Source organism: Macaca fascicularis, chromosome 16 (assembly GCF_037993035.2).
Source record: "Macaca fascicularis isolate 582-1 chromosome 16, T2T-MFA8v1.1".
In the NCBI taxonomy this organism is placed as follows: domain Eukaryota; kingdom Metazoa; phylum Chordata; class Mammalia; order Primates; family Cercopithecidae; genus Macaca; species Macaca fascicularis.
Window position 1 is genome coordinate 17,667,987 of NC_088390.1, and position 25,539 is coordinate 17,693,525.

Consider the following 25,539-nt stretch of genomic DNA (forward strand, 5'->3'; position numbering starts at 1 on the left):
GAGGGCCATGGTATCTTAGGTGACACTGGTCTGAAGAGACAAGAGCCCTGTGCTCCTAAAGCCAAGGTCTCAGTCAGGCCTGATGAGCCAGCTGGCTCTGCTCAAAGAAAAACCCTTCTTGTGCCACAGGCTCCACCAGTAAGCCCAGCTCAGCTCAGCCTTCCCGCAAGTGCAAGAGGCCCTGGCAGACGACGATGCTTTCTGGTCCAGAAACACTGGCTTGGAGCCCATTGGATATGCGGCCATGCCCTGGGAGCCAGATTTCTGAGCCAGATGGAAGCAAGGGTCTCAGACAATTTGGCTCATGCCCCCATCCTAACTTCCGACATACACACACACACACACACACACACACACACGCCACCATCCTTGTGCAGACAGTCCAGATTGCAGGTAAGCATTTGGCGTCCTCCGTCACAAGCCCCAGGCCCACCTGTAGTCCACCTTGTGTCTACCCTCATATCCCTTTCCTTGGCCTCCTCGACTCCTGCGCACCTTGCCCCTATGACTCCTCCAAAACCCCACGTAGGCCAACTACTGCCCTGCCTATGGCCCACTGTCACCTCCTCCAGTTGCCACGACCCTGTCTCCCCACGCGTTACCCGGTTATGCTCTCCTGTAACTCCTTGGTTAATAAGTTGTGAGCTTCCTTATTAACCAAATGCTGATTTTCCTACATCACATCTAATGTCCAATCTAACCTTGTTAACCAAGCGCCAGCCCAGGAGGGCAGGGTCCCGTCCCGGCACAGAGCTGCCCCAGACCCAGGACTTGGTAAAGCGAGGGGACTGCAGCATTTCAGAGCTGGATGGGGCCTCAGCTGAGTGTCCTCACTTTATAGACCAAGAAAACTGATGCCCAGGGAGGGGATATGAGTGACAAGGACACGGGGCCTGGGCTGATCCCACAGCACCTACAAGGCTGGCTTTCCCGGAACCTGGAGGGATCCCTTGGGACACTCAGAAATGAGCCATAGACCGCTGGCTGGGGATCTGAAAATGGAAACTGAGGCAGCAGCAGCAGTAAACGCACACTAAGGGTTGGTAGGCAGGTGAGGGAGCTGCAGGTGAGGAGGTGACTGAGGTGAGGCAGGAGCACCCATACCTTTTCCTCCTCGTCCTGGCTGTCACCTCCTCCTCACAGGAGCCAGGAGAAGCACACCTCACCTTGCCCACAGCGCCACCTACCGTCTGGCCACCGTGGGGTGCAGCTGCTGCCAGTACCAGCAAGCAGGTTACACATCCAGGCCCTAGAAACCCCAGGCCCAGCCAGTGGCCCAGCGCAGCAAGCGGACTCTCACCTCCCAGAAAGGAAAAGCTGCCTCTTCCCAAACTAACTCTCCAGACTAGAGTGGCCAGCTGTCCTGGTCTGCCCAGGACTGGCTTGGGTTCCAGGGAAAGGGACTCTCAGGCTAAAAGCAGGAAAAGTTCCCGGCCAGAGGGACAGGTCAGCTTCCTGATACAGACATAAGGCCTGCTGCCCATCTATAGGTATCCTCCGCAGGGCCGAGGGCCGGGGCTTTGGTCTGGTTGACAGTGAGTGTTGGAACGCCTGTCTGCAGCTGACCTGTCAAATGCCTTCCCTCCCTGGAGCACACGCTGCCCCTGGCCCGATGGAAACCCCACCCTCAGAGCGAGAGGTCTTGGGCACGGTGCACTGTGGAGAGAGGGGCCTCGGAAGGGAGGGGCTGCACACTGACCTTGAGGACGGAGCTGGGTGTCCCCAAGCAAAGACCTGCACATGAGAGCCGGGCACCCAGGGAGAGCAGAAAGCAGGGTGGCCACGCAGGGCTTGGAAGGGAACAAACAAAGGCACCAGGAAGCACCCTCCCAAGGCTGGAGGAAACCGGCGTGACTCTGTGTGCATCTGCCGTCCTGGAAGGACTCCTTACAGCTCCCCTTCAGGTTCACGGGGTCCCAGTGACGAAGGGAAGTCAGACACAGGCAACTCTGCCTAGAAATCCTTTTAGGTGGGAAGTAGGGTCCCAACTTGCTGTGTCTCCAGCAGCTCTGATGTTGGTTACATACAACTGGTCTTCAATAAAGTTACAATACCAAAGCATGTGCACACTTCGCTCTTGTAAATAACAGTGCTCAAGGCGGCTGCTGTGCCTCCCGTGCTGGCTTCCTCGGGATGACACAGGGCATGGCAGGGCAGGGCAGGGCAAGGCAGGGGGACTCCAGGAGCTGGAGTGGCACAGGCTGCCTATCTTATCTTCACTGGGATGCCAGGAATCGCTGAGCCTGCTACAAATGACTGCTGCGCTTTACCTCCCTGCGGTGCTTTATTTCACAAAGTCGGGGTGTGCATAGAACCTGGCACAATGGAGCCTTGCCTTATCTACCAGGTGCCACCACAGAAAACCAGTCAATGGGCAGTCCATGCTCACGAAGCCAATAAACACTGCCTGCACATCCATTTCTGTCAGGCATGGTGCTGGGCACAGGCACTGAACTACAACAGGTGCCCTGCCCTCCCTGATGCAGAAGGTCAGGCAGCAGCTGCCACCCAGAGCACTGCACATGCAAGGGCTGGTGATGCAGGAGCAGAGCAGGCTCCGCTTCGACTCTCTTAGAACGCTCCTGGGATGCTCTAAGAGGACAGTGAGGGACAAACAGTGACAGTGGGTATGGCAGGCTGTGCTGAGAGGTGGGCACTCAGACCGCCCAGGCAGCCATGCCCCTCAAGGGACATCAGGCAATGTCTGGAAACCGTTCAGATGGCCTGGACTTGGGGTACTACTGACATCTAGTGGGCAGAGGCCGGGGACATTGCTGGACACCTATAGTGCCCGGGATGGCCCCAAATGTCAGCAACCCTGAGTCAGAGAGGGCAAGGTCACCTGGAAAGGGACACCTGACAAGGACCACTCCAGGCTGTGGTAGCAAAGGTCTGTGGGCAGCCTTGCACAAGAGAGGCCAGATCACCTAGGAAGGCCCAAGACCTGGGATGACTGAGGATGCAGGTGGGAGGACGCCTGCCAGAATGGCCTCCCGGGTCAGGGGAAAAGTTCCACGTCCTGGAAGACCTGGAGACCTCTGAGCATGGCTCTCAGGGGTGGCTAGAGAGAAGCAGTGGGGAGACTGGCTGCAAGCAGCTGCTGCTGGTGATCTGGCGGGGGCGGGGGCGTGAAGCCAGGTGGAGTCTGCAAGGGTACAGACCCGGGGGCAGATGAGAAGAGGGAGTCCATGCTGGTCCTTGGACCACTGCCCTGGCATCTGGAGCGATAGAGAAAGAACAGAACATCGGGGAGGTCCTGGCAAGGGCTCCCTTTGGAGACTGGAGACTCCTAGGCAGGGCCACAGTGCCTGGACCCAAGGTCCTAGAGCCCTGAGGAGTCCGGGCCACAGACTGAGACCCAGACGACAGAGGGAAAAGACTATCAGTCCCTCTGCAGCATCTCGATCTTTGTTTCCTGAGGCCTTATCACAGCATTCATTACAAACGTATCTGTGCTCTGGAAGGACAGAGCTCATTCACTCTCTGAGGACGCACACAGTGCCTGGTGCATGGCGGGTTCTCAGTGACTATTCGCTGAACAAATGAACATCAGGCGGAGGAAGCCCAATTCACAAAAAACAGCAGGAAGAAAGCCAGAAAAGCATTGTGGCACGCAGGAAAGCCAGTCTCAGGAAGAGTGAGGGTCCGCAGTGTGAATTCCCCCAGAAAGAGAAGGCCAGGAAAGCCTCCCTTGGTCTGAACAAGGAAGAGGAGGAGGAGGCCTTGGGAAGAAATGTTCCAACAGAGTGGAGGAGATGCCAGCTGGCCACATGGAGGGAGGGGTGGGAGCAGGTGGCTCACCTAGGAAGCCTGGAAGGGAAGAGGGGAGGGACGGGGTGGGTGCTGATGAGCAGGAGCGGGCAGCACCCCAGCCCAACACTGGGAAAACACTCCCTAGAGCCACAGCCCAAAAAGGCACACAGTGGGCCTGGGGCCTAGGCCCCTCTCCAGTGCCCCCAGCTCCCCAGGAGTCCAGACTCACACACAGTCTGTTTTGTTTTGTTTTGTTTTGTTTTGTTTTGAGACAGGGTCTCACTCTGCCACCCAAACTGGAGTTCAGTGGCTTGAGCACAACTCATGGCAGCCTCGACCCCAGGGCTCAAGTGGCCCTCCCAGCTCAGCCTTCTGAGTAGCTGGTGGTCACCACCACACCTGGCTGAATTGTGTATTTTTACAGAGATAACATTTAACCATGTTGCCCGGGCTGGTTTCGAACTCCTGGGCTCAAGCGATCCACCTGCCTTGACCTCCCAAAGTGCTGGGATTACAGGCGTGAGCCACCATGCCTGGCCTTCACACACAGTCTGGAGCCCAAGGACATCCGTGTCTGACACAGGCAAAACCGAGCTCTTCCTCCACAAGCCTCCCCTCCCACGGTTGCCCCAGGGCACCCAACGGCCTTGCTTCCCACGGGTCACTCAGGACCAACCACGGGCTGGCCAAGCCACCTCTCTCGGCTCTCCCTGACCACTCCTCCCACGTCCGCCAGTCCCAGCATGGTCAAGCTGCCATCTGGGCCTACTGGCCTCTCAGCTCCACTTTCACCTCTTTTCGTCTGTCCTTGGTGCAGTGGCCTTGAAACCCTGACTCAGATCATGCCACCTCTGCAATGGCTTCCAGCTCAGAGTCCGTGGAATGTCTCCCCATGGCTCGCAAGGCCTGCACTACCGTCCCCAGTCACCTCTCTGTCCTGCTCCTCCATTCTCCTCCTGCCTGGCTCCAGCAGCAGTTGTTCCTTAAAACCTCTGAGGACACTCAGAGTGCCCCAGGACTTTTGCACTTGTGTTTTCCTGACTAGAATGCTCTTCCCCAGACACCTGAGGGCCCTCCTGCATGAGAATCAGGTTTCTGGTCAAAGGACACCCATCAGAGAGGCCTTCCCTGACCACCACCCCCATCTGTCCCTCCCCTTGCCTGCTGTGTCACTGGCAGCGCTATACATTCATTCACCACTGAAGCCACTGCGTGAGGGCCAGGGGCTGGGATGGCGCCCAGCACATAGTGGATGCTCAATAAACATTTGAAGAATGTATGAATGAACCTCTTCAAGCTTCAGTCTCCAAAGGGGATATTAACAGCATTTGCTGTGAAGATTCATTGAAATACTGCATGAAATGCACTGGGCATAACACCTGAGCATGAGTCCTACCACCACCAGCCAGCCCTCTGCAGCAACTGAGGATAAAAATATTCAGGGGCCAGGCGCAGTGGCGCACACCTGTAATCCCAGCACTTTGGGAGGCCAACACAGGCAGATCACCTGAGGTCAGGAGTTCGAGACCAGCCTGGTCAACATGGTGAAACCCTATCTGTACTAAAAATATAAAAATTAGTCAGGCACAGTGGTATGTGCCTGTAATCCCAGCTACTCAGGAGGCTGAGGCAGGAGAATCACTTGAACCTGGGAGGTGGAGGTTGCAGTAAGCTGAGATCATGCCACTGCACTCCAGCCTGGGCAACAGAGCGAGACTCTGTCTCAAAAAAAAAAAAAGAAAGAAAATAAAAGAAAAAAAAAATGCTGGGCGCAGTGGCTCACGCCTATAATCCCAGTTCTTTGGGAGGCCAAGTCAGGTGGATCACGAGGTCAGGAGTTTAAGACCAGCCTGGCCAAGATGGTGAAACACCATCTCTACTAAAAATACAAAAAAATTAGCTGGGCGTGGTGGTGGGCGCCTGTAATCCCAGCTACTTGGGAGGCTGAGGCGCTTGAACCCGAGAGGCAGAGGTTGCAGTAAGCCAAGATAACGCCTTTGCACTCCAGCCTGGGCGACGGAGTGAGACGCCATCTCAAAAAAAAAAAAAGGAAAAAACAGAAAGAAAGAAAGAAAGAAGGAAGGAAGGGAGGGAGGGAGGGAGGGAAGGAGGGAGGGAGGGAGGGAGGAAGGAAAGAAAGAAAGAAAGAAAGAAAGAAAGAAAGAAAGAAAGAAAGAGAAAAGAAAGAAAGAGAAAGAAAGAAAGATTGATTCAGAAAAAAATAAAAACAAAAATTAATAACAAAAAAATACAGTATAACTACCTAGCATGTACCCTGTATTAGGTATAAGTAATCTAGAGATGATGTACAGTATATGGGAGGGTGGCCAGAGGTTACACTCGAATACAACATTGTTTTCCATCAGAGACCTGAGCATCTGACGATTTTGGTATCCATGGGGAACTGGAACCAATCCCCTGTGGATACCCAGGGACAACTGCATTGATAACTATTAAGTTATTTAAGTGCTTCCCTGGTTGTGGCCCGCTGGCCTGTTTTTGTTTTTGTTTTTTAAGACAGGGTCTCACTCTGTCACCCAGGCCGGAGTGCAGTAGTGTGATCACAGCTCACTGAAGCCTCAACCTCCCAGGTTAAAGTGATTCTGCTACCTCAGCCGATCCAGTAGCTGGGACTACAGGTGCACACCACCACACACGGCTAATTTTTGTATTTTTTGTAAAGGCAGGGTTTTGCCATGTTCCTCAGGATGGTCTCGAACTCCTTGACTCAACTGATCTGCCCATCGGGCTTCTGGCATCCAGGAGCTGGGCCTCGTCATCCCACTCCAGATGCCGTCCGGATATTCTCCCCGGCAGCAGCCCACTGAACGGCAACATGTTTCCGTAACTTGTTTCTGTAACTTTTCTCCTTCAGAAACCACTTTGCAGAGCTCGCTCTCTCTCCCACTAATGACCACAAACTGTTCCAGTGAAAAACTTTCTCAAAATGAGGCTAATCAAAAGTTTATGACCAAAAAAAGAAAAAACAAAAAACCGTATGCCAAACACACAGACACATGCTGTCTGTCTTCCAAATCTTACTGCATCTTTTTTTTTTTTTTTTTTTTTTTTGAGACAAAGTCTCCCTTTGTCACTCAGGTTGGAGTGTAGAGGCACAATCTCGGCTCACTGCAACCTCCGCCTCCTGGGTTCAAGCAATTCTCATGCCTCACTCAGCCTCCCGAGTAGCTGGGAATACAGGCATGCCCCACCACATCCAGCTACATTTTTGTATTTTTAGTAGAGACGGGGCTTCACCAGGTTGGCCAGGCTGGTCTCAAACTCCTGACCTCAGGTGATCCACCCACTTCAGCCTCCCAAAGTGCTGGGATTACAGGCGTGAGCCACCGCACCCGGCCAAATCTTACTGTATCTTAACCACTCTGCCATTCATGAGCCACTGCGAACCTTCACAACGAACTGCACAAAAACACACTGTTGGCTGGGCCAGCAGGAAGTGACCTGAGGGGGCTTGTGCATAAATAAAAGCGTCCTCAGCACCCGCTATGCATTTGGCCAGCCAAGCCCCCAGTGCTGGGAGACCCACGTGTACCTTAATGACTGCGGGTCAATGTCAGGCCTGCAGGAAGCCGGAGGGCAGGGACCTCCTCCAGCTGTGGAGAAGCAATGTAGACAGGAAAGAGCTCGACACACCCAACACCCCAAGGCTTAGGCCCACGACATCTTCCAGCAGGAGTCTTTGGCTTTTTAAATACCCCGGCCTCGCTTCCTGTGGCTGCTGTAACAAACGACCACCAACTTACAGCTGAAAACAACAGCAATCCCCAATCAGTTACCACTGGGCCAAAATCAAGGTGTCGGCTGGGCTGTGCTTCCACCAGAGGCTCTGGAGCAGACTCCGTTTTTTGCTTCTTCCAGCTTCTGGTGGGCCTGGCCTGCCTTGGCTAGTGACTTGGTCACTCCAGCCTCTGCCTTCATGGTGACAAGACACTCCTGTGAGTCAATGTCCCTGTGCCACCCCATTGTTAAAAGGACACACACAATGACACTTAGGGCCCACCTGGGTAACTCAGGGCCATCTCCCCAGCTCAAGCTCCGTGACTTCATCACGTCTGCAAAGACCCTTGTGTGTGCACCATATAAGAGACCTTCACAGGATGTGGATGTCTTTGCAGGACCATTTTTCAGCCTCCAAACACCCTCTTCACTCTTCACCACCTCATATCTCTGGCATGCTGGGTGCGTGCAAAGGTGAAAGGAGAGGGGAAGCATGCAGGCCAGGCAGTGGGCGGGAATGCCAGGACGGCCAGGCACCGCAGCTGCAGCCCTGGCTACAGGGGCCCATGTCAGGAGGTTGGGGCCAGCTAGGGACGGTGTGGCTCAGAGTACAGGTGCTCCCCAGCCCAGCCAAGGCTTTTGAGAAGAAAGGGGTGTCCAGGAGGCCTGTGTTTGGCTACACCGAGCTCGCCAGTCTGTCCTACCTCTGAACCTCCCCTTGAAGCCCCTCCTCTGTGGGCCGCCAGGGCATCCATCCTCGGAGCGTGTCCGGCATGTTCAGGATAGCAGGGACAGGGCATTCTTTGGAATGTACTGTCTTTGACATGAGCAGGCTGGCCCCCACCCACTTCTCTCACCAGATGGAGAAAAATCTCAAGTCATAAACTAAATGAAAAACATGTCCTGTTCTGCCCTGGGATCAAGGGCTCACCTTAAATGAAAACTGTCTGGAACAATGTGCTGCTGACGCTGATCTTGGCCTTACTCTGCAGATTAGCCTCGGGGGTGATCACAGGGTGCTCAGGGCTCTGCATCAGCAAGCCCAACCCCCGCTGAGCCCCGGGACCACCCACTCCCCCAGCAGGATCCCTGGGAAGCAGCCCAGAAGCACCCCCCAGAGACAGCCTTGGGAGAGCAGGCCAGGAACGCCAAGAGCTTCACCCCACAGTCTGGGGGTAGTGGGGGGGGGTCATCTCAGAAAGGCTGAAGAAGGAGCTGACCGCCCTCCCCTCCCACACTTTCCTGAAAGGGCCCAGAGCCCACTTCCCACGCAGTCCACCCACCCCTCGGTGCTGGTGCCCAGGCACCCAAACATCCCCTGGCACCCATCAGGAGCTGGTGCCACGCTGGCTGCTTGTTTTCAACTGATGTCGGCTTGCTCCTGCTACCCAGCTCACCTGGGTCCTGAATGTGCAGGCCGTTTTGCAGGAAGCCTCATGTGGGAAAAATAACCATGTTTATGGAACACATGAGGGGTGGGGGACTCACAAGCAAGTGGCTTTACCGTGTGACATGGCAGACAGGGAAGAGAGCCCCTACTTCCTGGACAACCCACTTCATGCATGAGAAGGCCACCAGATTGCCGGGCACATGTGACCAACAGCAGCCCCACCGTGGGGCAGCGTTCTCCTGCAGGCTCTTGTGAGGCTAGGAGGGCCACCCCTGCAGTCCTGGACCATCCTGACACCAGCCTGGGCAGCCCAATGGCTGCTGGACCCCCAAGGCGAGAGGGCAGGAAGCGCCTAGTACTCCACACCAGCCAGTGACAGACACGGGAGGGAAGAGCAGAGCTGTCTGTCTGTCTGTCTGTCTGGCCAGCCAGCAGCAACCGCCGCAATCCCCTGCATGTAGGGCTCAGCCAGCAATGGGATACTCCCGTCTGGACAGTGTCAGGCATATCACTTACCACATTCCAGTAGAGCGGATTGAAGGCGATGGTGAGGACGGCAGCCACAAAGCTGGGATCCAGGGGGTCCACGTAGCCCAGCAGCCAGGTCATAACGCAGAGGTCTGCCTGCAGGGACAGAGCCAGCATCAGCACCGCTCAGACACAGCAGGGCCTGTGAGCCCCCAGGAGTCGGAGACAAAGTTACCCTCTGGGAACACGCCGGGAGGCCTGGGAACATCCAAGTCCAGCAAAGGTTACTACAGTGTAGTCTCATAAAAGGGAAGATACAAATCTGAAACCTAATGAGCTGTGTCATGCCCTGGGAGGGCGGCCACAGAAGTGTGCCTGGACACCAGATGAGGAAATCAGCACCTCTGAAGAGGGGTGCCTGGTGCCCTGAAGGGAGGTGACACCAACCCTGGTGTGACGGACGGAGACCCTCCGGGATAAGGGTTCTCAGAGGCCCCAGAGAAAACCCAAGCAGCTGAAATAAATGTGAAGAGATGCTCAACCTCACTAGGAATCAGGTAAAAGCAAATTAAAACAATAGTGGTACGCCTCTCCTCACCCACACTTGACAGGGGACAATCTTGAGTGCACACGAAATCTTGGCGCAAGGTGAACTGAAAAAGTGTGCACCCACACCCCAGCCACCCCACTCGCATACACATGGACACTGCCCCCTCCCCATCAGCTTGCATGAAAATATCGGGAACAATGACAAACAGCTGAGGTGTCCAGCGACCAAAGAAATGAAAAAACCCATGGCCCATTCCTACAGCAGCTAAACTACAGCAGTTAAAAGCACTAGGTCTACACACAGCACTGTGAAACGTTCTCAAACACACCGTTAAGTAGTAGAGCAGGCTGCACGATTCAGTGCCTAGACAGAAATTTCTAGAAAACAACACAAAATATACTACCAAATATTCAGTTTTAATTTTTTTTTTTTTTTTTTTTTTTTTTAGAGACAGAGTCTCCCTCTGTCGCCCAGGCTGGAGTGCAGTGGCACGTTCATAGCTCACTGCAACCTTGAACTCCTGGGCTCACTTTGGGAGGCCAAGGTGGGAGAACACTTGAGGCCAGGAGTTTGAGACCAGTCTAGGCAACATCGTGAGACCCTGTCTCTACGAAAATGTAAAAACTAGCGGGGCGTAGTTCCAATTACTTGGGAGGCCAAGACAAGAGGATCACTTGAGCCCAGGGGTTTGAGGCTGCAGTGAGCTGTGATCGGGCCACTTGCACTCCAGCCTGGGCAACGCTGTCTCAAAAAAAAATTAATTAGTTAATTAAAAAATAAATAGGCCGGGCGTGGTGGCTCACGCCTGTAATCCCTGCACTTTGGGAGGCCAAGGCGGGTGGATCACGAGGTCAGGAGACCGAGACCATCCTGGTTAACACGGTGAAACCCCGTCTCTACTAAAAATACAAAAAATTACCCGGGCGTGGTGGCGGGCGCCTGCAGCCCCAGCTACTCCGGAGGCTGAGGCAGGAGAATGGCGTGAACTCGCGAGGTGGAGCTTGCAGTGGGCTGAGATGGTGCCACTGCACTCCAGCCTGGGCGACAGAGCAAGACCTGGTCTCAAAATAAATAAATAAATTAATTAATTAATTAAAATAAAAAACTGTTTCTAAAATGCACTGAAAAATATTACGGTGTCTCTCCACATGCAACTCAAAATTTTTTTAAATACTAAATTATAAAATAAGTGTAAAGTTGTGCTTGCTTCAGCAGCACATATACTAAAATTGGAACGATACAGAGAAGATTAGTATGGCCCCTGCACAAGGATGACACACAAATTCATGAAGCATTCCACAAGGAGGGGAACATCACACCAGGGCCTGTCGGGGGTGGGGGGCTAGGGGAGGGATAGCATTAGGAGAAATACCTAATGTAGATGATGGGTTGATGGGTGCAGCAAACTACCATGGCATGTGTATACATATGTAACAAACCTCCACCTTCTGCACATGTACCCCAGAACTTAAAGTATAATAATAAAAATCTTTTAAAAAAATTAAAAACAAAAAATTTTTTAAAAAAGTATAAAGTCCATCACAGCTGTGATCTTTCCCATAATGGTGTGTTTTGTTCTATTGCATTTGGAAATACAGTAAATTCCTTCAAAGAACACTTTGATCTCCCACATTTTGGGGGAGGCGTGGGGAGGAGATGGTGCTTCTGCCCAGGGTCAGCCAGCCCTGGGGGGCAAGCACAGCCTCCACTCCAATCCTTGCTTAACCAAACGACAGTCTCCTGACATAACTCTGCCTGCTACCAGGCCACTTGCAGGGTGTGACCATGGGATGTCCCTCAGACGTCTATCAGTACAAAGCCATCTTCCGCTATGGCCTGCCATCCTTCCCATGTGTGGCCTCCCCACCTGATCAGCCTGTATCCCTGAGGTGCAAACATTCATCTCACTACAGGGCCAAGGGCAGAGCTAAGCAGATATTAAATGCTCTAAGCCAGGCGCAATGGCTCACGCCTATAATCCCAGAACTTGGAGAGGCCGAGGTGGGTGGATCACCTGAGGTCAGGAGTTCAAGACCAGCCTGGCCAACATAGTGAAACCCCCCTCTCTACTAAAAATTAAAAAATTAGCCAGGCGTGGTGGCGCACACCTGTAATCCTAGCTACTCGGGAGGCTGAGGCAGAAGAATCACTTGAACCCGGGAGGTAGGGGTTGCACTGAGCCAAGATGCGCCACTGCACTCCACTTGGTGACAGAGCAACTCTTCATCTCAAAACAAACAAACAAACAAAATGCTCCAACGCAGACCCCTCTTGAGGGATGAATGTAGCCAACATGGGACCAAAGGTGCACTGCTACTGGAATCTGGAGAGAACAGCTGAGTGGGTGAGTGGCCACGGCAGCAGACATGGGCATCAATAAGCGAATGACTAAGAAAAGCCACTCCACAAATGGCGGGAAGAAGGAACCAGGGAAGCACCACTTGCCTAGCTGTGGCCACAGCCTCTGGGCACCACGCAGTGCCTGCCCAGCACCTGCAGCCAACAAGGCCTGGCACTCCAGCAGGTGCCTCCAAACGCCTGGGGCTGTGAGCCAAGCCCCACACTCCCCAGAGCAGGCACTGGCCACTCATGAAGGACAACTGGACGAGGCTCAGAGCAGGCTGCCCTGCCCTGAAGGGAGGCAAAGGGAGGGGAGGGAAGGTCTCTGGTGCAGTCCCAAAGCTTCTAGAACCTGGGACTTAACCTGAGGCCTGGCCTTATCTTCAGTTTGATGATAACATCTATTAAGCACCTCCAGTCCATCCCAGCACTTTGGGAGGCCAGGCAGGCAGATCACAAGGTCAGGAGTTTGAGACCAGCCTGGCCAATATGGTGAAACCCCATCTCTACTAAAAATACAAAAATTAGCCAGGTATGGTGGCGCACGCCTGTAGTCCCAGCTACTCAGGAGGCTGAGGCAGAAGAATGGCTTGAACCCAGGAGGCAGATGTTGCAGTTGAGCCAAGATCATACCACTGCACTCCAGCCTGGGTGACAGAACAAGACTCTGTCTCAAAAGAAAAAAAAAAAACACATCCGATTCCAAGGCCCTGTCCCTTGACAGCCTGGTGGGGGAGGGTGGAAAGCTGGCTCAGGGCAGAGTCCTGGCTTTGGTCATGCCTGGCACTTATGAAGTGCACCGAGGGTGGGTTATCTCCCTGCATGTGCACGGCAGACCCTATGAGTGTGCCAGCGGCCAGTTTTCACCCATCCCACCCGCTCCCCATTCCCCATTCAGCCCCCAGCCAAAACCTGGCCTCGCCCCACCCCTCCCTTGTCTCATTCCCATTACCAATGCTCCCGTGGCCCATCTGTTATTCCGCCTCTTACACAACCACCTAATACACGCCCTCCCCCAACCCTGGCTTTGCCGGTTGCTCCCCAGGGCACAGCAAAGGACCTCAGTGGACTCCTGGCTTTGGACTTCCCCCAGAGCCCTCCCCATGGACCCTTACCTATGGACCAGCACGCTGTTAGCCAAGCCAAAGAGGAGAAAGGGCAGAGTGTGAGTCACAGAGCAGAGCCTCGCTCAGCTAGGGGAAAGGGGAAAGCAGGAAAGGCCTAGGCACACTGAGCCTGGGGCCAGGAAGGGACACAGGGCATTTTCCAGGGCCAGGAAAAACACTTTCCATATCACTGGCACCTCTTCAACTCTACACCTAAGAGAGGTGCATCTTCCCGAGTGTAAATGATCTCCCTACTGCTTCCCCGCTGGGCCCTGGGCGAAATGCTGCCTCTCATAAGGAATTCAACTCAATGTTAGTCACCAAATGCTGAGCTCCACTAAGGAGGTCCTCACTCTAGGGGGTCTAAGAAAACACAGGACCTGGCAGTGAGCGCACACCTGTCTCTGGCCATCCTCTCAACCACCCTAAAAGTAAAGCCCTGTTGTTAGCCTACTCGGCAGATAAAAGAGCAAAGCCTCCAGACCCCAGACAGTGAGGAGCAGAGCCAGCCTGAGCAAGGCCAGCCCTACCGGACAGAAAGCCCCATGAAAAAGGACAGGGGTAAAAGTGAGTGCTTCTGGGTCTTGAAACCCAAGGAGACTGGGAAAGTGAGCAAGAAATATGCTTTTTTCACCTTTTGTGGGAGCCAAGATGAAGGAGGGAAACTGAGGCACTGAACGATTAAGCAACTAACACTGAGGGAACCCAACAGCAGCTGACATCCACCTGAGTCTCCCAATTAGGGCTGAACTGGTCAAAGCTGGAACATGTCCACCCCCTCCCCCCTCTCCCTCCCGTAGCCAGATCCCAGTGGCCTCAGGTCAGCCTGTCTCAGGAGGGTGGCGGTGTGCATCCGGTCACTTCAGTCACCTTGAGGAGGATTTGTGTTGCCCGGAGGAGCGCCTGCTTCGCTGGAAAGAATGACTAATGGTTCAGAGTGGAATTCTAGGCAGCAGAGGGAAGCCCCTCCCAGCTCCCGGATCCCCACTCAGAGACATGAAGGCCCCTTTCTGATAGCTGTCATTTCCAAAACCCCCCTCAGGAGGGTGGACCTCCCTCCTGAAACTGGGTTGGCAAAAAAGAACCACATCCAGATCATCAGACGTGAGCAGAGTAGGAGAGTCCTGGGTCCCACATCCAGGCTTTGCCTGCGGGTGTCAGAGACTCCCTTGATGGCCTCCCCTGCACACCTGTGACCAAAGGAAGGTCTCCCATCCACTCCCAGCCTCAACTTCCTTCATACAGCGGAGGTCCTGGCTTTCTGCTACCCAGTAATTCCAATGGAACCCCCTCCAAGGCTCCAGGTTGCAGAGGCCTTGGAATCTGACTAAAGGAGAGGAGCTACCCACCACGGCCAGGAGGTTCGCTGAGCTGCAGGAATAGCTCGGGTCCCACGGGTCACCGACGAATGGCCTCGGCTGTTAACACCCCAAAGCGTGGGTGAGGAAGAGGCTTACGGCAATTCACTCCATTGAGGGCCGCAGGGTTCTCAGGAGCAGCGCTCTGTGGTCAGGGAATGATCTGCACTGGGTCAACATATCACATTGTGACACATGGGCAAACAGCAGGCCCGGACGGGCAAAGTCACATCGATCCCAGGCCACACACCACACACAACAAAGGGCAGGGGAATAGGTGGGGGCTGCAGGAGAGGGGATGGGGTCCTTCTAGGATCCGTCACCCCTGCAGAATCTGCCTGCAGCGCTGCAGCCCCCACTGCCCCCAGAGCTGCCCTCATGCCCTGGCACCATAAGCTGACTCAGGTAATGTTTATTTGGGGCAACTTTGGGTTAGAGCCCTGTGCCTGGCACAAAGACATAAGGATGAGTGTGCCAGAGCCTTTTTCCTCTAAGAAGTTTATTCTCTGGCCCGGGCCCAATGGCTCACGCCTGTAATCCCAGCACTTTGGGAGGCCGAGGCAGGTGGATCACAAGGCCAGGAGTCCAAGACCAGCCTGGTCAATATGGTGAAACCCCGTTTCTACTAAAAATACAAAAATTAGCACACGCAACTGTAGTTCCAGCTACTGGGGAGGCTGAGGCAGAAGAATCACTTGAACCCAGGAGGCAGAGGTTGCAGTGAGCCAAGATAGTGCCACTGCACTCCAGCCTGGACAACAGAGCAAGACTGCATCTCAAAAAAAAAAAAAAGAGAGAGAGACAGAGAAGTTTATTATCTGGCTGTGCCTGGTGGCTCATGCCTGTAATTCCAGCACTTTGGGAGGCCAAAGCAGGCAGATCACCTGAAGGTCAGGAGTTCGAGACCAGCCTGGCCAACAAGGTGAAACTCCGTCTCTACTAAAAATACAAAAATAGCCAGACACGGTGGCAGGCGCCTATAATCCCAGCTACTAGGGAGGCTGAAGCAGGAGAATCGCTTGAACCCAGGAAGCAGAGGTTGCAGTGAGCCGAGATCGCACCACTGCACTCTAGCCTGGGCAACAAGAGCGAAACTTCATCTCAAAAAAAAAAAAAAAAAAGGAAAAGTTTATTCTCTGGTAGGAAAGGGAAAGCCATTTCACTTTAAGCCAGCCCCCTGACCCTGTTTTTCCACATAGGAGGCCACCTGGCTCAGAGGGCTCTGGCCTTTGGCAGCCACTGTCTGAGCTGGGAGCTTCACCACCCGCCGTGAGGGACCATGGCAAGCCTCCATGACCAATCTAAGCCCAGGTTTCTCTTGAGTGGAATGCGGGTGATGAGACAGGCCACCTGAGGTTACCTTCTGCACAGAAGTGAGACCGGATGTAAAAGTACAGGGCGCACTCAGGGCCGAGGCTGGTGGCCCCTCTACTCTGTCTGCTTAAAGTCAACTAATACAGGTCCCTCTCACCTCTCACTCTCTGGAGGGACCCTCCTGGGAAGACACAAATCCTAAAGGAATAGCCAGAGAGGGAACACTGACCCCGATGCTGGAATCTGAGGTCAGGCAAGCCCTGGGCAGCAAAGACCATCTCATGGCGGGAGGGGCGGAAGTTAGAACGTCACAGTGCGACTGTGGTCTCTAGATCCCACAGTAAAAGGAAATGGATGGCAGCTGCTCCAGGTCCCCGGATCCATAACTCCTTTCAAGAGGGTGAAATGTCATTCATTCTTCATTTAACAAGTGTGACCGGTGCCAAACTCAAAAGGCACTGACGGCTCACAAGCTCCAGCCTGGGTGGGTGTGGGGCTCGCGGGTAAGACTGTGCTTCTCAGGGCCCTGCTCTCCTCCACGCTGGGCTGCCTCTTTTCACTCCTCTGCTGGTTGTGGGCTTCACCCCCATTTTCTTTTTTCTTTTATTATTATTATTATTATTATTATTATTATATTATTAGGAGACAGGGTCTCACTCTGTCTCCCAGGCTGAAGTGCAGGGGCCCGATCATAGCTCACTGCAGCCTCAAACACCTGGGCTCAAGCAATCCTACTGCCTCAGCCTCCCGAGTAGCTGGGACTACAGGTGCACACCACCACACCTGGCTAATTTTTTAATTTTGTAGACACGGAGTCTTACCACATTGCCCAGTTTGGTCTGGAACTCCTGGGGCAAGTGATTCTCCTGCCTCGGCCTCCTCCCAAAGTACTGAAACTACAAGTGTGAGACACCAAGCCTGGTCATCCCCCTTTTCTTTACTTTCACCTTCACGGCCCAGGACAGAACCTGCTAGGTGCTACTGTGTCTCTGTATTAATACACATTGTATTTTGAAGACAATAGTAACAATAAGCCAGCCAACCTTCACTCCGAAGTGAACCAGCTGCCAAGCTCTGGCAAGGGACATGCAGGAGGCAGAACAGACTGCTGATGAGACAGGGACACCCATGCCACGGCGGGCAGCCATCTCCCCTTACTGAGTGCCGCTTCCTAGCCTGTGAGGTGGGAATGGTAGAGGTGCCATGGGACGCCAGGAGGATTAAACGAGAAAGTGCAAGGACAGCACTCAGTGCAGCACCTGGCGGGGGCCACAGCTAGATAGACGCTGGCTGTGACAACTGTGTCACTGAGTGCTGGTGACAACCCTGCGAGGTGTGCCCACTCTTCAGATTAAGAACTGAGGTGAGGCCGGGCGCGGTGGCTCAAGCCTGTAATCCCAGCACTTTGGGAGGCCAAGACGGGCGGATCACGAGGTCAGGAGATCGAGACCATCCTGGCTAACACGGTGAAACCCCGTCTCTACTAAAAAAAATACAAAAAACTAGCCGGGCGAGGTGGCGGGCGCCTGTAGTCCCAGCTACTCGGGAGGCTGAGGCAGGAGAATGGCGTGAACCCAGGAGGCGGAGCTTGCAGTGAGCTGAGATCCGGCCACTGCACTCCAGCCTGGGCGACAGAGCGAGACTCCGTCTCAAAAAAAAAAAAAAAAAAAAAAAAGAACTGAGGTGAGTGGCTGGGTGTGGCGGCTCAAGCCTGGAATCCCAGCACTCTGGGAGGCCAAGGTGGGCAGATCACCTGAGGTAAGGAGTTCAGGACCAGCCTGGCCAACATGGTGAAACCCCATCTCCACCAAACATACAAAAATTAGCCGGACATGGTGGCGGGCACCTATAATCCCAGCTACTCTGGAGGCTGAAGCAGGAGAATCACACGAACCCGGGAGGCAGAGGTTGCAGTGAGCCGAGGTCACACCACTGCACTCCAGCCTGGGCGACAGGGTGAGACTCCATCTCAAAAACAAACAAAAACAACAACAAAAAGAAGTGAGGTGAGGTATGAAGCAAAAGCGGACAGAACTAAAGGGTGGAAAAGACAAATCCACAGTTCTTGTTAGGGCCCTACACAGTCCTCTCAGTGACTGACAGAATCAAAGCAGTGGACAAGAAGGCTGCTGGAGCTGGCAAGGTCACCAAGTCTGCCCAGAAAGCTCAGAAAGCTAAATGAATATTATCCCTAATACTTGCACCCCAGTCTTAATCAGTGGTGGAAGAAGGTCTCAGAAATGTTTGTTTCAATTGGCCATTTAAATTTAGTAGTAAAAGATTGGTTAATGATAACAATGCATCGTAAAACCTTCAGAAGGAAAGGAGAATGTTTTGTAGACCACTTTGGTTTTCTTTTTTGCCTGTGGCAGTTTTAACTTACTAGTTTTTTTGTTTTGTTTTGTTTTTTGAGACGGAGTCTGGAGTCTCTCGCTTTGTCGCCCAGGCTGGAGTGCAGTGGCACAATCTCAGCTCACTGTAAGCTCCGCCTCCCGGGTTCACGCCATTCTCCTGCCTCAGCCTTCGGAGTAGCTGGGACTACAGGCACCGGCCACCAGGCCGGCTAATGTTTTGTATTTTTAGTAGAGATGGGGTTTCACCATGTTAGCCAGGATGGTCTGGATCTCCCGACCTCGTGATCCGCCCGTCTTGGCCTCCCAAAGTGCTGGGATTACAGGCATGAGTCACCGTGCCCAGCCAACTTTTTAGTTTTTAAAATCAGTACTTTTGAATGGAAACGACCAAAAATTTGTCACAGAATTTTGAGACCCATTAAAAAAGTCTAATGAGGAAAAGAAAGAAAGAAAGAGACAGAGAGAGAGAGAAAGAGAAAAAGAGAGAGAGAGAGAGAAAGACGCAGGTGGACATCGGTGAGGACACAGCTGACCTGAGCAGCGCCATCCAGTGGCTGGACCTGACCACAGCACACGGCAGCCTTGGGAAAAGCCTGCAGTCTCGGCGCCACCAAGGCAGATCACACTCGGGGCCATCAAACAAACCTTAAATTTAAATGAATAGAAAGCATACACAGTACGCTCCCAAACCACCACAGAATTAAACTCGAAATCAGTCACAGAAAGCGATTGTGGAAACAATGCACACGAGGGCCAAATGGGAAGTCTTGGGAAATCTAGAAACATTTTGAACTGAATGAAAATGAGAATAGAACACATGAGACCCTGTGGGATGCGGCTAAGGCAGGGCTTCTATTAGGAAGGAAGAAAAGTCCCAGGTCAGGAATATAAGCTTTGCCCTTAAGAAATTAGAGAAAGAGTGGCTGGGCGTGGTGGCTCACACCTGTAATCCCAGCACTTTGTGAGGCCGAAGCAGGCAGATTACTTGAGGTCAGGAGTTCAAGACCAGCCCGGCCAACATGGTGAAACCCCGTCTCTACCAAATATACAAAAATTAACCAGGCGTGGTGGAGGGTGCCTGTAATCCCAGCTACCCGGGAGGCTGAGGCAGGAGAATCGCTTGAACCCAGGAGATGGAGGTTGAACAGTGAGCCGAGAATGCACCACGGCACTCCAGCCTGGGAAGCAGAGGGAGACTCTGACAAGGAAGGAAGGAAGGGAGGGAGGGAGGGAGGGAAACTGGAGAAAGAGGAATAAGTTAAACCCAAAGGAGGCAGGACAAAAAAATTAAAGATAAGCAAAAATCAATCAAATTGAAAACAGGAAGACAATAGAGAAAACAAAAATCACACCCAAAGTTGGTTCTTTGGCGAAAATTTTTTTCCTGATAAAATTGAGAAACCTCCAGCCAGGCTGACCAAGAAAAAAAGAGAAAAGACACAAAACATTAATATCAGAAATAAAAGAGGGGACTTCTCTACTGACCTCACAAACATTAAAGTGATAATAAGGGAATACTATGAATAACACAAATTAAGTAACTTAGATGAAATGAACTGATTCTTGCAAGACACAACTGCCAAAATTCATTCAAGAAATAATCCTTTATCTTTTAAAGGAATTGAATTCATGGCTTAAAAACCTAAAAAAAGAAAACCTTGAGCCCAGATGGTTTCCCTGGATGAATTCTACCAAACATTTAAGGAAAAAAATAATTCCAATTCCACACAATCTCTTCCAGAATATGAAAGAGGGAGGCAACACTTCCCAACTCACTGTATTACCCTAACACTAAAACCAGGCCGGTGCGGTGGCTCACCGCCTGTAATCCCAGCATTTTGAGAGGCCAAGGCGGGTGGATCACTTAAGGTCAGGAGTTCGAGACCAGCCTGGCCAACATGGTGAAACCCTGTTGCTACTAAAAATACAAAAAAAAAAAAAAAAAAGAAACCGAGCATGGTGGTGGGTGCACCTATAAACCCAGCTACTCCGGAGGCTGAGGTTGGGGAATTGCTTGAACTCAGGAGGCAGAGGTTGCAGTTAGCTGATATCACGCCACTGCACTCCTGAACACATGCCTGAGCGACAGAGCGAGACTCTGTCTTAAAATAAATCAATCAAATAAAACCAGACAAAGAAAGAAAATCCCCCCCAAAATTAGAGCAAATCAAATCCAGCAATATATACAAAGAATAATGATAATACATCAGGACCAGCCAGGGATCACCCCAGGAATCCAGAGCTGGTTCAACATTCAAAACATCAATGTAATTAATATTTACAGCTCAATGAGGAAAAACAGTATCATCTCAACAGAGGCAGGGGAAACAAGCTCCGAGCGTTTCTGTCATTTGCCCAAGGTTTTGATGAGCTGCCATGGAAAGCCTCAACCCTGCTCTGTCTTGGGTGATGCCAAAATTACTGAAGACAAAATGTATGGCCTTGAAAACACTACAGACTAACTCATCTACTATAACGGCCTAATGTTTATTTCAACTAAAGTAATACAATCAAAAAAGTTTTAGAAACCATTTTGTATAGAGGCAAACATCTTTCTCTGAAAGGCATCAGGGTTTTGCCTCCAGCGCCCTGCTCAGGTGCCCGTACTACACACAGTGACCTGTGTCCCCAGCCCCAGGTCTCTGAGCCTTCTGAATACAAGGGCTTCGCCTTCTTGAAGACCACCCTCAGGTGGGCTGCACTCGACACTTCCTAAGGCTTCTCTATACCCCTCATCTCATTCTGGTCTTACTGTCCCCATTCTTCTTGACACCAACACCAAGCTGGAGACATCATCACTCACCCGCTCTGGTAAGCAGGTGATTCTCTATGGAAAAGGGACCTGAGACCTGGGCATGTGCCCTTGCTCTGAGGACCTTAGTGTGCTCTGCCAGCCTCGGTGCCCGCACCCCTAGGCCCTACTGGAGCCATCTTCTGAATCCTGGAGGTGCCCCTGCCTGTGGACAGCAAGACGCAGACCCTGCTCTCGTCCACCTGCCACCCCACTGCCTTCAGGCAGCTGCCCAGCTGAGGAGCAAGGCTCCAGACTCCCCTGGCAAGGAGGGCAACAAGGAGCAAAAGGGCCTCAGTCAATGAGGCTGCAGCGGGCACACTCCTCACCCTAACTCCTCAGTCCAATGGCTGATTTTTTGGTTTGTTTGTTTTTGTTTTGAGGCAGAGTTTTGCTCTCGTTGGCCTGGCTGGAGCGCAATGGCGTGATCTCGGCTCACCGCAACCTCCACCTACCGGGTTCAAGTGATTCTCCTGCCTCAGCCTCCTGAGGAGCTGGGATTACAGGCATGCGCCACCACGCCTGGCTAAGTTTTTGTATTTTTAGTACAGACGGGATTTCTCCATGTTGGTCAGGCTGGTCTCAAACTCCCGACCTCAGGTGATCCGCCCACTTCGGCCTCCCAAAGTGCTGGGATTATAGGTGTGAGCCACCATGCCCGGCCCCAACGGCTGATTTTTTTTTTTTTTTTTTAATTAAAAACAAATGCAAGATTCTGTACCTGCTGAAGCAGGCCCAGAAAAGAGCTGGTGGAGGGCATGGTACCCAGAGCAGCACTGTTTGTTATGACATGGCAGCCACCGGTCACAGGCGGTGCCACAAGCTTGGAGTACCACGGGATGAAATAATTTTGATATATATTTTGGTAACAAGAAAATATATTGTTAAAATCATTTTTTCTATTTCTTTGCTATTTTCCATTTCTTCTTACTAATTTAACGTGGCTACTAGAAAGGTTCAAATTATGCATGTGGCACATGATGTTTCTACTGGACAGCACAGGGTTAGCACCTGAGATCCTGCAGCTCAGACACCCACGGGGTGAAGAAAAACCCTGCAGTTCTCTCAGGCCAGGGACTGACATATTTTAAAACCAGAGATTTCGATTGAGGAGGGAGGAGAGCTACCACATAAGCAAATACGCAATGTTGTATGTTGTGTGTTTCTTTCTTTCCTTCTTTTTTTAAGAAAAATCCCTTGGCAACAGGAAGCTTAACTGCACCAACAAGGACAGCAGAAGAAAAACAGAATGTTAGTCAACAAGGGTCACCCTGACCCGAACCCCAGCCCCAGCTCTCTCCAGCTACACAGCCCCAGGGAGAAAGGAAAAGAGCAGAAAAGCCCATCCCTCACACACCCAGTTAGTCTCCCCTACCCACTGGCAGGCCCTGGGGCAGCCCCTAGCTGGGTCTGCAACAGGACACTGCCCTCTTGCATTCTGCCCCCCTTCTACACGGCTCCCTCACCCACTCTTCTACGCGGCGGCTTCTGAGGGCAGCCCCTGGAGGTGATCATGACCTCCCATCTTGATCTGAGGATTATCAGATATAGGTTTACCTGGTGAAAATGCAGGAGCTGTAGGGGTAGGACCCATCACTCATCTGACTGCATGTTGTAATTCAATGAACAGTTTACTAAAGTAATAGTCTTCTTCCTCTCCTCTGCTGAGCACCGATCTGGCCAACGGTCCTGCGCTCCCTCAGGGCCAGCGGCCCATCTGCTCCTGCGCCTCCTGGAGGGCTTCGCACCTGCCTCCCTCCACTGGGGCATCTTGCCCCACTGACTGACCCTTTGGCTCTCAGATCCCAGGTCCCTCCCTCACAGATAGGGCAACAGGCTCTCTTGGGATTTCAATCCCACCTCCCCATCAGCTATTCACTCTTCAAAACACTAACTGGTGTTAGTTCCTTCAGAGGACTCTCTGGCTTTCCAGGCCTACAGTCTCCCTCCCTAGAATGAAAGCTCAGTGAGAGAAGTGCCCTTAACCTTCTGAGTGACAGGAGGCCCTCAGCAGGCCCTGAATCATACTGGCTGGATCAGTGAGTGAATAAATGCACATGTGAGTAAGGAATGAAGGGAGTGAAGGAACTGGATTAGAAGCTGCTTGGAGAAGAGATGTGCCTTACAGGCTTCATGAAGAGTGGGTGATGAAAAAGATAAATGGAGTATCTAAGAGGAAGCTTTGATTGAAGGGTGCAGGAGAGGTTGGAAACTGGAATCCATTGGAATTGGGAGCCTGGGGAGATGCCAGGACAGGCACTCTCCGGCCTAGGACTCTGGAGAGGGCAGCCTCAGCAGGCAGGCCAGGTCCCCAGCTTCTGGGGCCGGTCGCACCCATCCTGGCCCCGAATGGGTTGGACGGTAGTCTGCAGCCTGCTCAGGGCCGGCTGGGAGAGATGCAGGATCCCCACCACTCTCCTGCCTCTGGGCAAAAGCTGGCCTCCTGACCCTGGGGGATGGACGGGAGCAGGGGCCACACAACACACTCCCAAACATATAATGGGTCTCCTTCACCCTTCGCCCACGCTCAGTCACTCAGTCACACACAGCCTCGGTCATACACACTTACACTCACTCTCCCGCACACTCTCAGAGCACCACATAATTTCAGTGAGGCACACACAAGTCCAAAGACTAACACGCACAACCTCTGAGACTCACACAATCTCAGGGCCACACACGGGCACACAACCAGACGAGCTCAGGAACGCCCCCCTCTCTGACACACGCAATCTGAGGTTTACACGCGCGCGCACACGCACACACACACACACACACAGAGACAACAGCCAGCGCTCCCGCACGCAGCGCCCCCGCACGCAGCGCCCCGCCCCTGCCACGCCACGCCTCCATTGCCTGGGAACTGGCGGTCCCGCCCCCTCGCCGCACGCTTTCACGCCCCTCGGGCCTTCCAGATCCCTCTCCCCGTTTCCGCGGCGGTCCGGTGCCGTCAGTACCTGCCTAAAATCAATATTGCCGAGGCCTCCGCAGCAGTCAGGGCCCGCCACCGAGCTACTCGTAGGCTTGGCTCCCGGGTCCCCAGATCTCTTCATCCGGGGGCCGCCTCAGGAGGAACCACGAAGGCCCCCCGGTGCAGGCACGCGCCCCCGGAACCGGCCCTATAGCACCGAGTAAGTGCCGCCAGCCGGGGCGCTTTCCTGGTGACTGCAACATATCCCGGCCTTCCGGGAAATGTAGTTCCCCGTCACCGCGAAGGCCGCTTTATCTGAGAGCTCGCGACGGCGTCTAGAGGATATGAGAACTACAAGTCCCAGTGTCTTTCGCGGCAGAACCTGCCGGTTCCGAGGCAGCCACGTGGCAGAATCCCCTTGGATCCGGCCTCCCGATCGGTGCCTTTGGTCGCCGGCTGCTGCACCGGACCCTCCAACTGACCTGGCGTCCCTGCCCTTGGCTGGCGGCGATGGGGCTAGAGGCCGGGGGCCGCGGGTCGTAGCTATAAGTAGTTTCCCGCCCAGCCCCCTGCGGAGTTGAACTTGGCCTGGGTAACACACTCCCAGGGCCCCTCGCCCCCTTGTGAAATTCACTTTACTCTGGGGGCGGTGCGGAACGAGCACTGCCTGGAGCTTCCCGCCCCCACGGCGCCCAGGCTCTTTAGCTCTGCCAAAGACCCCTCTTCCACTCATTTTTTCTTTCATTCATTCTCTCATTAACCCTCGAGTATTTTCTGAACAAGTCTGTGCGCTGAGGGTACTGGAGGGAACAACACAGAGTCCCCCACCCTCGCTGCCTCCTGACTGAGATAAAAGACAAAACGTGAATAAAGAGTTATAATTTGGATGACTACTGTGATGGAAAAAACGGGGTGGATCAAATGGTAGGGAAGGATGCTTAGAATGTGCAGGGGAGGTGCCAGACGTGCCAAGTGTGAGGGCAGGGCAAACAAGGGAAGACGAGTGGTATGTACAAAGGCCTGGAGACAGGACGGGTACCTAAAGAACAGAGAAAAGACCGGTGAGCTGTGGAGTAGTGATGGAGGGGGGCAAATTGAAGGGAAGAGTTTAGATGATTGGGTCCCAAAAGAACCCCTTTTGTAGGCCGCGTGTGGTGGCTCACGCCTGTAATCCCAACCCTTTGGGAGGCCGAGGTGGGCGGATCACCTGAGGTCGGGAGTTGGAGAACAGCCTTACTAACACGGTGAAACCCCGTCTCTACTAAAAATACAAAAATTAGCCGGGCGTGGTGGCACGCACCTGTAATCCCAGCTACTCAGGAGGCTGAGGCAGGAGAATCGCTTGAACCCAGGAGGCGGAGGTTGCAGTGAGCGGAGATGGCGCCATTGCATGCCAGCCTGGGCGACAGAGCGAGACTCCGTCTCAAAAAAAAAGAAAAAGAAAAAAGAAACCCTTTTGTAGCCAG

At 53.1% G+C, this 25,539-nt stretch overlaps 1 protein-coding gene and 1 non-coding gene across 6 annotated transcripts in view; one reads left to right on the forward strand and one right to left on the reverse strand.

Annotated features, from left to right (window-relative positions):
* PEMT (phosphatidylethanolamine N-methyltransferase) overlaps positions 1 to 24,295 on the reverse strand; it is an 86,270-nt gene extending 61,975 nt beyond the window's left edge. The window contains exons 1-3 of one of the 5 annotated variants that reach the window (XM_015437715.3): positions 24,120 to 24,295; positions 14,695 to 14,866; positions 9,398 to 9,505 (exon numbers count right to left, since the gene is read on the reverse strand). In XM_015437715.3, coding sequence (XP_015293201.1) covers positions 9,398 to 9,490 — 93 coding nt within the window. In that variant the 5' untranslated portion in view covers positions 9,491 to 9,505; positions 14,695 to 14,866; positions 24,120 to 24,295. Of the gene's footprint in view, positions 1 to 9,397; positions 9,506 to 14,694; positions 14,872 to 24,119 lie in introns of those variants that run through there. The other 4 variants (XM_005583030.4, XM_005583031.4, XM_005583029.3 and 1 more) reach the window with 4 other exon arrangements.
* On the forward strand, positions 11,099 to 11,205 carry LOC123569682 (U6 spliceosomal RNA). The gene has a single exon (XR_006693483.1). It is a non-coding gene; the product is annotated as a U6 spliceosomal RNA (small nuclear RNA).
* Positions 24,296 to 25,539: the final 1,244 nt, after the last annotated feature.